The sequence below is a fragment of the Hevea brasiliensis genome, chromosome 8 (assembly GCF_030052815.1).
Source record: "Hevea brasiliensis isolate MT/VB/25A 57/8 chromosome 8, ASM3005281v1, whole genome shotgun sequence".
Classification (NCBI taxonomy): domain Eukaryota; kingdom Viridiplantae; phylum Streptophyta; class Magnoliopsida; order Malpighiales; family Euphorbiaceae; genus Hevea; species Hevea brasiliensis.
In genome coordinates, this window is record NC_079500.1 from 91,803,747 (window position 1) to 91,816,141 (window position 12,395).

At 28.1% G+C, this 12,395-nt stretch overlaps 1 protein-coding gene across 1 annotated transcript; it reads left to right on the forward strand.

Moving 5' to 3' along the window:
* The first annotated feature begins 8,745 nt into the window (after positions 1–8,745).
* Positions 8,746–11,036, forward strand: LOC110658918 (uncharacterized). The gene is made up of 2 exons (XM_021816705.2): positions 8,746–9,138; positions 10,407–11,036. Exons 1-2 carry the CDS (start codon positions 8,746–8,748, stop codon positions 11,034–11,036), a joined length of 1,023 nt encoding a protein of 340 aa, XP_021672397.2.
* Positions 11,037–12,395: the final 1,359 nt, after the last annotated feature.

A 12,395-nucleotide genomic window follows, 5' to 3' on the forward strand; every position in this document is an offset into this window, starting at 1 on the left:
AAATTCCATTTGCTTCGAATTTAGCCATTTACCATAAAAAAGAAAAAAAAAAAGATTTTACATGGGTAAAATTTAAAATTTGAAATTTACTTTTAAATTATTAGTCTTACTATTAAGTAGTTTGCTTTTAATTTTAGGCAAAAAACCTATTTTGAGTTTTAAAGTTTGGATCAATAGTTACATATGTTTTAAACTTTTTTTTTGGTCCAAACAAATCTTTAATTTAAAAAAAAAAATTAAATACATCATTCAAATTTTAAAAATAGATCAAATAAGCCCTTAATGAATAAATAAACCCTTAAAATTTTAAAAATAAATCAAATAAACCCTCACATTCACTTCATTTATTTTCTTCTTCTACCTCATTTCTTTGTGAATAACTTCCTTTGGCGATATCTGTGAACTTATGTCGCTTGCTCACCTCCACGCTCAAAAGATTAAAACTTCTCTTTTCTACATTTCATTTCTCTATTTTCCCCAAATCATTAATTTATCATATGTCCTCATTACCTTCTATCGATAATAGCAAATCCCCACCAACCAAAGATGGTGACCTTCTAACCCTCCTATTCAAAGAACAGGAATTCGAACATTGTTTGAGACCTAATTCAAAACCTGTCCCCAAAACCTCAAACCCAAATCACCTCCCATATCCTCACCAAAGAAGCATTCCCCAAAATCTAAAACCTAACTTTTGAATCCTTATTGATTTCTATCACACATTTTGTCATATGTGCCACTCTATTAACACTATTACCAATGTCAGAGAAGAGGATGATGGAGAAAATGCGAAGAAGAAGAAGAAGATTATTCTCAACAGAATAATCAAAATCAGATCTCATCAAATCATAATCAAGTTGGTGACGATTACTATGAAGAAAATGATGAACGCATAGAGAAGTTTTTTGAATGATTTGATAAAGAACAATTTGTTGATACACCAGGATGTAGCAAATATCCATCGAGATGTTGCAAATCAAATACGCAAGATTTATATTGGAGGCAAATTATAGTATAGTCTCTTTTGATATATTTTTAAAAGTTAAAGGGTTTATTTGATCTATTTTTAAAATTTGAAATACTTATTTATCTGTTAAGTGTTTATTTGATCTATTTTCAAAATTTGAAAAACTTGTTTAATTTTTTCTAAAAGTTGAAGAGCTTGTTCGAACATTAAAAAAATTTAAGGACTTATGTAACTGTCACTTCATACTTCAACGGTCAAAATAGGGCTTAATTTTATGACATAAATGTCTAGGTGCAGTTGTATTTATGAATGTAAGAGATAATAAGAAGTTGTTTAATGAATTCATGGAAGGTATTCAAGTACATCCAACCGCTGCTCCTCCAAGTGATGTTCTAATAACCATTGGGGAAAATATTGGCAAAATGCGAAAAAAGAACATTTTAGCACGAGGTACACTCCTCTCTCTCTCTCTCTCTCTCTCTCTCTCTCTCTCTCTCTCTCTATACAACCCCGAGCTCTACTTCTCTATGAGAAAACAAAATAATTTATTTTTTTTTTTTTAAATTCAGTATTGTATTAAAATTATTTTTTCCATTTTTTGAGATGCAAAATTAAAAATTCTTTCGTTTAAGAATTTCATTCGTAGTCTTAGATATGAATATTAAAATTTGGTTGATTGTTAGAAAGAAATATCAACCATAATGGCAGTTTTATAATAAGATGATTGATGTATATATGGAAATAAGTATGGTAAATTTTACTTTAATTTTAATACTTGAATTTATTTTAAATTTAATTAAAATTTATTTTAAATTATTCGTACCTTTTTAATGGTTATCACTATTTAAATATTTTTGTGTTTATTTAATTTTATATTTTTTTATTAATAATTTATATATGTTTTATTAATAATTAATATTTTAAAAATTTAATAATTTCATAATTTAAATTTTATTTATTCATAATATACCACAGCCAGGGGCAGACCTCAGCCCAAATGTTGTGGCTGAGGGGGCCCTGGCGGGGTGGCCCCCTCCTTTTTTTTGTTTAAAAAAAAAATTAGCCCTCGATCTTTTTATTTTTCAAAAACTAATTATAAAACTTTAATGATACTTACATTTATATAAATTATAATTATTAATTTATCTTTAAAATTGTTTTTAAAAATAATAATTTTATTAAATTTAATAATTAAAATTAATTGAAAGAATATATAAGTTCATTTCTAAATTTTATCAAAAAAATATTGTGGCACCATGAACTTGTAAAACCTTCAATGACACACCCAACCCATATAAACGTCCTATGATATGCCTCGACTCATATAAAATAAAATTAAGATATTCTTCAGTCGTTGACATGCCAGTATACTGACTAGGATTTAAAGAGTATTTTAATTCCACTTTACTAGAGTTGAGGTGTATTATGGAACTCTTATAAGAGTTGAGGTATGTTATAGGACATTTTAAAAGTTCATAGTACCATGAGATTTTGTTTTTTGTAAAGTTCATGTGTGAAATTGTGTATTCAGTCAAATTAATTTTACCACTAACTATGAAAATAGATTAAATATTAAAGCTAAAATTTTTTTTTTAGCATAAAAATTTATCTAATTATTTTATCTATGGAGAATAAAAATTTTTAGTTACTATTTATTATAATAATTATAAATTATTATTTTAAAATATTCATTAATTTAATAATATTTGTGCATATCTAAACTCTTAATTAAATTTAAATTTAGTTTTTCGATGATACTTTAATAACCCTTTTAATTCTCAAATCATAAATCAAAATTTTTAAAAATTAATCTCCTAATTAACAACTAAAACAATATAGATCCATTGCTAATACATCGCGAAAGATTTTTAGCATCAACAATATTTCATCGCTAGGTCATAGTTTAAAAAATAACTTTTAGTGTTGGATTTTATGTTTCGTTAAAAACCACTAAATGCATTAACGATGGGTTAGCTATGGATAGCAATAATTTTGATTAGCAACAGAATTTTGATATAGGATTTTTTATAGGTGTTATTATTGAATTTAAACCTGTTTCAAACATGAGTATATCATCTAAATCTGTCTTATTAGGTAGAAATTGAATCTGAGTACCGTAATATATTCAATATATTGTTATCAATTGATGGAGGAGTTCAAGAGAAAATGAATACCCTTATTATGGGTATTTAATTATCATTTTACAGAAGGCATATGATAAATTTGAAAAGAAAAATGTTTTATGGTTAGTTATGAGTTGAGCCATTAGCAAACAAATTAATTAGGGATAATAATGGGTAAGGTATTCAAGAAAATTACTCTATCAGAATCTGAATCTAATTTATATTTTTAAAATATAAATTCATCCTAAATTCGATTAAAATTTATTTTCAACTATCCAAACTTGATTATTATTATCCGAAAAAAATTCTAACCCGTTTAATTTTATATATTTTAATTAATAATCTATATAAAAAATTTATTTTGATTAATAATTTATATTTTAATAATTTAATAATTTCATAAAATATTTTAATTCTATTTTATATAGAATAAAAAATATAAAAATTTATAAATATTATTATAAAAAATATATTTAATATTTAATTAAATATTAATATAAATCGGTTTCGATAACGGATACTTAACATGTAAAACCCGAACTCGATTTGAACTTATCATGTGTATTATTTTTTAAACCCGAATCCATCCAAATCAGATTATATACTACTCAAACCCGTTTTATTAGAGGTCGGTTGAATCGGCTATCTGCAAAAATCTAACCTATTGCCATCAATAAAATTGACAAAAAGTTTTAACCTTTCTTAATTTATTTGCTTGAGTCGAGTTAGAGCCTAATTTTTAGACTTGTTTAATAAATGAGTTAAGTTGAAATTGAATTTTGAATTTATTAATACTCGATCTATTTAAGTTAGGAAGCGAACTCGTGTATAAGCTTGTAAACTAACTATTTATAGAGAGAATTAAATTATAAATAACATAATTATAAAATTAAAATTTAATTGAAGATATCATTATAATTATTAATTTAATTACTATAATTTATTAAACTTATCATATAATTAATTTAAGCTTCAGAGATTAATTTTTAATTGCCACAACCTCTGCTGAGCGTCTTAGAGAATGCTTAAAGGTTAATGTTTCAACTAATAACAATGATTGAATTTAGTCAATAATCAAAAACTTTTAATTCGACTATTGAAAATTGAATATTAAATGATCTTAATTTCTTTTAATAACTGAATCGAAAATCACTTAAATAAGTTGAATTTTTAAATTTTGCAGTGATTTCCCAGTTGCGAAGTTTGGGCTCAAGCATCCTAACATTTTCTGGTAAGCTACTTACAATTTGGCACCTAATAGTTTTTCCCCACTGCAATTCTTTTTGGTTGGTTAGGGATTTTTTATTTTTATTTTTTTAGAATTTGTCAGGCATTGTTAACATTTTATTCAGCAGATTATTAAGCTATTGTTAATTTTGATTCTCAATCACAAGAAAACAAAAACCATTTAAGAAGGAACACTAAAAGCATAGACAATCCAAGAAATTGTTTTTTATTATATGAAAAAAATATATATAACCTATCATTAAAACGAAGGCACCCTAAATATATAGATGATATGTGATGCAGCATATAGTACCAAAAAGATCTTCCTATGATCAAACCCTTGACAACAAATAAAGATCTAATAACACAAGACTTAATTCAAAGTCTAAAATAAAATAAAGCATAAAGCACTGCTTTATTAATAAGAGAAAATATGATAAAGTCTAGCAAAAATGTGTAGAATATATATGTTGATACATGGGTATCTGTAGAGTTCTAGATCCTAACATAAGTAAGAATAAATTGAGAAATCCTAATCTAAATCAAAAAAATATTTAAAAGACCTAAACTAAATGGACATAATATTTAATTGACCTAAATTAAATAAAAACAAAAATAAAACTATTTAGGAAAATATGGAGTCCAATTGGAACTAGAAGTCCTTGAAAAACTGGAACAACGAACTTGACAAATTTTATACAGCACATCACATGCCTTTAGCATGTGATTTTGATGCGTTACATGCCCTGGGCATGTGTGTAGTCTTTAGTCCACTTTTCCCAATGTCCCACCATTCACCCCCCATTCACCCCCACGTGAAAACCTCAACCTCGTGTTGATTTTAGGTCCAAATAACAAATGCACAAGGATCCCCCACACTATCTGTTTCCACCTTGGATAGATTTAGCCTCAAAACTTGAAGTGTTTGAGAAATAAAAATTTCATTAGGAAATCACGCTAGACTTTCTTCTTCATTGGAGTTGGCAATGTTGGGTTGAATAAGGGGGATTGACTACCATGTTCTTCTTCAAATCACTTGGACAATCAATTGAAAAAACAAAACTTGTAAACAACCATAGAAGGTGTTGCAACTAAAGTTCCAAGTGTAGACTTTTTGATTTCAATTTATTCTTTAAGTGAAAATTGATCTCGATGTTCCTTGCCCAAATCTTCAAACTTCTTTGATGACAGATCTTCTTTCTTTTGTAATAACATCGACCTCCTCATCAAGTATGCCAATTCATCTTATTCACAACCTTCCTCTTCATCCTCTCCATTAGGTCCACAGTAAATTTCAATATCATCATCATGTTTTTCAACAATGATGACAAATTTCTTCTTTGTACACTAATTAGACCTATGCCCTGACTCATTACACCTATGTTATATGATTGGAGTGGGCTAGGCATAGGGATTATTAGTCTATGGAGTATTAGAACTGCTAACTTTATTATTGACAATTGTAGGATTCTTAGCTATCTCCGCATTACCACCCAAAGAAACACTTAGTGAGGTTTCTTCCTTTCTAAATATGGCTTGGTGGTCATCTCCATCATACATGGGATAACAAATTTGGCGAGTTTTATCCCATAACATCATCTCAGTTTCAAAGGCTAAGTTCCTTGCCTCTTGCACACTCGTCACCATCTTAATTCCAATTTTATCACGAATTGAATGTTTTAATCCCCTCAAATATTGTGCCACCTATTGGCTATCACTTTCGAATGATTCCCTATTGTTAACCTTAAGAATTTTGCAGTGTATTCATTGAAACTCCTATTTCCTACAAGCAATTTTATTAAGATTCAAACAAATATTATTCATAATTTGGAGGTAAATATCTACCCCTTAATAATTGTTGCATCCTCCTCCAAGTAGTGATTGGATTGCACCCTTCTTGCCTCCTTGTCTCTTTTAAACGATCACACCATATGGAAGCTCCTTCCTTAAATTTATAAGCAACCAATTTTCCTTTCATTCCTTTGAAATCTTAGCATACTCAAAGAAACAATCCACCTTAGTCAACCAATCAAGGAAACCTACAATGTCTAGGTCACCACTAAAGGTATGCATATCCATCTTTAATTTGAGCTCATCATCTCGCTTATAATTTGGTTGAAAATTATGTCTAGCCTTCCTTGGCCTTGGCATGGTACATACCTAAAATCAGCATCCTCATCATCACTCGTATCATCCTCCACCATGGCTCTTCTTCTAGGATTGACAGGAATAGAATCGATTTCAGTCCTATTGGGATTAACTTCACCTGCTTGAATAGTTTCTTGGTTCTTATTTTCACCAACTCTCAACAAGGTGTGCAATTGATTCTAAACTTCTTGCAACTGATGCTCAATGTTGTGACTTGATGTTTGTTGTCATCAATTTCTCTCCAAACAGCTTGCAACCCTTGATTACCATCACGAGGTTAGTTGTCACCACCATCATCAGTGTTAGCCATCATAATGGGGGCAAAAATCCTTGCTCTGATACCACCTAACACAATGTGTAATGTGAAAATGTATTTACAAATTATCAAACTTTTAAAATAAATAAGATCTAATCCAAGACCTTAAAATAACACAAGAGTTGATCCATACTCTAAGATAAAATGAAGCAAAGCACAACATTATTAAGAGAAAATATGATAAAATCTAATAAAAATCAGTTAAATATGTGAAGACGTGAGTAATTATAGAGTTTTAAATCCTAATCAAAGTAGGAATAAATTGAAAACTCTTATTCTAAATAGAAAAAATATTTAAAAACTAAATTAAATAGAAATAATGTTTAATTAACCTAAATTAAATAGGAAACAGAAATAAAACTATTTAGGAGAATATAGAGTCCAATTAGAGCTAGAAGTCCTTGAAAAACCGGAAAAATGAACTTGAAAAATTTTATACATCACGTCATGCCTTGTGCATGTAGTCTTTTGTATACTCTTCTCGATGCCACATCAATATGGATGCAAAAACTAAAAATCATAATCAATTCATACAAAAATATCTCTATTTGTCTAGTTTTTATTTGCTTCATTTTGTTATATAATTATGATACTAAATAACTATCCTCAACTTCAAAATAAAATTAGTTATTTTACTTGCGCATTGCATGGATTATTTTTTATTTTATTTTAATAATATAATATAATATAATATTTATTTTTAAATTCATACTATAAAATTTCATTAATAATAAATTTCTTAATTAATTATGTTAAATGTGCAATTCAAGTTTATATTAAAATTTTGAATAATTATATGTCTATTAAAATTATATTAAATTTTCATTTTTTACATGATTATTAATGGTTTCATTTAAATAGTCCTTCGTAAGAATGTAACAATATAACATCTTTGCAATACAATTGATATATATATATATGTGTGTGTGTGTGTAAAGAGAGAGAGAGAGATTGTAGAAGTTGTCATATGTAGGAGTTGCCTCGTTTTGGTTTGAACCATGAATCGGATTAGGTCAATAGTTTCAGTCCTTGAACTAGACACGGACCAAAAGGGGGTGGTTACGATTCCTCCTTTCTTGAACTATAATCGGAACAAGCCCGATTTAATTTTTTTCTATTTTATTTTTCTTTTTAACAATTTTGCTAGATTATGTAGATTATTTTGAGTATGTTTAATTATTAGATTATTCTCAAATAAGGCGCACAATAATTTCTATTAATTTTTTAAAGTTAATTAACATTTTTCCTAGCTTACGTAGATGATTGTGAGCATCTTTAATTGTTGGACCATTATCAAATAAGCAATATGATAATTTCTATGAATTTTCCAAATTAATTAGCTTATGTAGATTTGAACGGGAACCCGAATTGAAATCAAACTAGACCGTGGCCCAACAGTAACCATAAAAATCTATAACTGTAACCGCTTCAAAACTAGACCGGAATTAGCTTGGAACCATGAATGAACCGAAACCAATTTGAACCAGCTATTCAAGGGCTGATTCCGATTCAACCTAGCTAAGGGCTAGGAACCGCCCAAACCCGAAACCAGCCCCTGGCCAGGTGGCCTAGTCATATGCAGTACAAATAAGTTAAATGAAATAACTCACAGGAGTGGTGATTTTAACCAATATAACTTTGAGCCGTAGTAATTGTAATTAAACAAAACTACTTGAAAATAACCAATTAGAGCTATTCATATGTTTTGTTTTTTTATTGTGAAACTTTTATGTAAAATAAATGCTTATTCAAGTTTTGAATGCGAAATAACTATCATATAAAAAAAATAATAAACCATTTTGGGGTGAAATTATACTTAAAAGTGAGGAATAATGATTCCATGAAAGTGTGCGTGTGTGTGTGAAGCAAATGAATGAAGTTAATCAATTTTCTTACCCTTTCTTTTTATTTGCTTTTGAATGAAGGACTGAAGCAAATTTATGATATGAAGTTGACTCGCTCCTATGCTTTGGAACTTTTACAATGTCTATCTAAAGAAATTTCCGCTATACCTGATTTGGAGATCCCCAAAAATAGGAGTAGATCTGGCTCTCTTTAAAGCTATAGAGCATGGGATAATTGAAATAGTTACTGAGATAATTAGAGTCAATCCTGCCTTTTTGACCCAACGACTTGATTTTCAGAAGGGTATCCTTCATGCGGCGATATGTTTTCGACAAGAGAAAGTTTTCAACCTTATATATGCAGTTGGTAAATGGAAGGGCTTGATGATTATTGGATACGATGAATACAAAAATAACATATTACATCTTGCAGCCATGTTAGCACCTCCGTATCGACTAGCTCATTTCTCAGGTGCAGCTTTGCAAATGCAAAAAGAGCTACAATGGTATAAGGTAATCCTCCTTCACAACTTCATATATATATATATATATATATATATATATATATATATATATTGTTATAACAAGCACGCAAATCTAAGGCACACACACAAATCGCATAATCAAATATTATTGAAAAGAGAAGAAGAATAACACATAATTAAAAAATTTCAATCGTAAGGTCTACGTCCACGGACAATACAAGAGAAAAAGTTTCACTATGATGAAAAGAGCAAGATACAATTAATCAGAATTCTCAAACTCTAACCCCAGTGTGTTTCCCGAATATCTCAAAACTCTACCGCAAATGGTAGAATATTACAATATTTATACTGGTCCATATCGCGGGGGCATTGTCCCGCGCACCCCCAAAGAGATCAGTGGTGGACTTTGGGCCCAGGCCTACCAGCCCGTGCCCTCCGCTACCACCACAGATCTCACTTTTTATCCTTATCGGGTCACAGTGCGAAAACTTTCGGGTCGGGTCATAATTCGAGCCCATGAAAACATACCCAAAATTTCAAGCCACAAAAAATAACATATATATATATATATATACACTTCGCCAACAATTTTTCAAATCTAGTATAGAATAAAATCTGATAAGAAGAAATGGGATATACTCTCACCACATGAAGTGGACAAGGAAATTCATTTTAGTATATGAAAGCTAAAGAAATGACAAAAATAATGGAAATTCATATATTTGTATATAAGAGCTAAAATATTTTAATAGAATTTTATTACATTAACAATTTCTTTGGCTCCAAATATAGCATCATCGTGGAATTGCAATTTGACATACATACAAAACTTAAGAGGAAACTTATTTGTTTTAGTCATAGTTAAAACTCAGATAAATTCTTAGCTTTTACATTTCATTTATCATATCCTTAGTCTTTTAAATAAAATGGTCATCTACCCATGAAAAGTCGTATTTAATTTTTTTTTTAATTAAAATATAATTAAGTTTAATATTTTTGTGTGTGTGTGTATATATATATATATATATATATATATATATATATATATATATATATATATATATATATATATAACTGTGAATGGATTAAAAAAAATACTAAAAATATTTTGTTATAATAGGGGGATGACTGCGCTCTTATTAATAAGTGAATAATTTTTATGGGAATAATTGAAAATAGTTTTATAAGCTATATGGTGAACTATGGTTAAATTATCTCAAATATCTATTAACTTCATCATATACTAAATTAAATTGGTTAACCTAAAGATATTTATATTTTAATGTTTCAATGTAGGAAGTGGAAAGCGTTGTAGACCCTACATTCAAACTACTAGTCAACGATTATGGTGAAAAACCTAGCCAATTATTTACCAATAGCCATAAGCAGTTGATGGAAGAAGCAGAGAAATGGATAAAGGAGATTGCAAATTCTTGTACTGTTGTTGGTGCTCTTATCATTACAATTATGTTTACTGTTGCATTTACTGTTCCTGGAGGTAACATTCAAGATAATGGCTATCCAATATTTTTACATGAAAAGGCATTCAAGGTATTCATAACAGCTGATGCAGTTTCTCTATTTGCGGCCTCTACTTCAGTATTAAAATTCTTAGGAGTCTTGACTTCACGTTATGCAGAAGAAGATTTCCTCGAGTCGTTGCCTAGAAAGTTAATCATTGGTCTTTCCACCCTTTTCTTCTCTATTGCAGCCATGATGATAGCCTTTTGTGCTACTCTTATAATAATGCTTGATGGAGATTTGGGACTTATCATTCCTACTGTTTTGATGGCTAGTGTTCCAGTTGCAGTTTTCATATTTTTGCAATTTCCTCTCCTTGTTGAGATTTTCATATCCACATATGGACCAGGCTTGTTTGATAGAAAAATGAAGTATTTGTTTGAAAAAGATCGTGGCTCTGAATAGGAAATACTAAAGATCCTTTAAATTGTATCAGTTAAGAAAGCAACATTATCATTCTTCATTGAGTCCCTCTAAAAGTGAGAAAATAATGTCCTGCTCATATGATTGTATTGGCTCTACTATTGTACAAAATAAATGTCAAACATGTGGTCTAAGTTATATTCATGTATGTTCTTTCTTGTTGCTAATAAATTCAAATGGCTATCTATCTATATATCGCATTTTTATTATATAATATACTTAATCAATTGTGTGATTTACCAAAATTAATAGCATATGCTTATGAATTGCTTATTTTTACTCAACTAATTAATTTATTAACTTTGTTACATATTGTGGAAATGAGTACCAAATGTCTCTTGTATATTTGTATATGATAACATTTGTTATCCATTGCAAATTATTACCTTGCTTTCAATTTAAACACTAAACAAAATTTAATTTGTTACAATATGATAATTAATCTAATCAAATCATACTAATTTCATTATTTTGTTAACTTCATAAATAGTAGGAAAGTTGAAATTAACGTTTTTTTTTTCTTTAAAAGTAAAAACAAAAAAATTATTTTTTAATTTTAAATAAAAATATATTTATTTTTTTAATAAATAAAATTTGAAGTATTTAAAAAAGTAAAGACTAGAGAGAATTATATAATTTCCCAATTGATTTTTCTATAATATAATTTTAATATGAAAAAGTGCAAAAAGTGTATTCTTAAGTTTTGTGCTTTGACACTCATAAAATTGTATAATTAACAAAATATATTTGTTTCTTTTCATTAAAATTATTAATTTGAAATTTATTATTTTTTAATTTTTATATTATTAGTTGGATCTATGACATTAATAATATTAACGGCATTAAGGTATTTATCTTTAAATTATTAATGAAATAAAGCTCAAGATATATATTTTTCATTTTAAAATTAAAAAATAAATTCAAAAGAAAGTAATATTGCATTCCTACAAAAATTGGAGAAAATTGCTCTTCCTGATCTCCCCAACACTTTTTTTTTTTTACTTTAATTACTTTGCCTCTCCCCAGATTTCCTGAGAGGAAATTATATACAATTTTAAATTTACAACATTAATAATTGAATGAAAGATTAATTATCATTTAATTTTTAAATTTTATGATTTTTAATATTTTTATCCTGCTATTTCACAAAATAGATTAGAACGTTCATATGGTTTGGTTTCATTTATAATTTTTATTTAATTTAATTATTGGTCAAAGGAAAAAAAATGTGATTTAACAACGAGAATATTTTGTAATTTTTTACTTTATTTTTAATCTTATATCTCTTTATCTTTATCTATTTTACCCCAACTACATCACCAATTGACATATTATTTGTTA

Bases quoted from the DNA above. Each gene is read 5' to 3' on its own strand.
- LOC110658918 (XM_021816705.2), top strand. From the start codon at position 8,746: ATGCTTTGGAACTTTTACAATGTCTATCTAAAGAAATTTCCGCTATAC. The intron at 9,139-10,406 runs GTAATCCTCCTT...GTTTCAATGTAG, and splicing joins AAGAGCTACAATGGTATAAG to GAAGTGGAAAGCGTTGTAGA.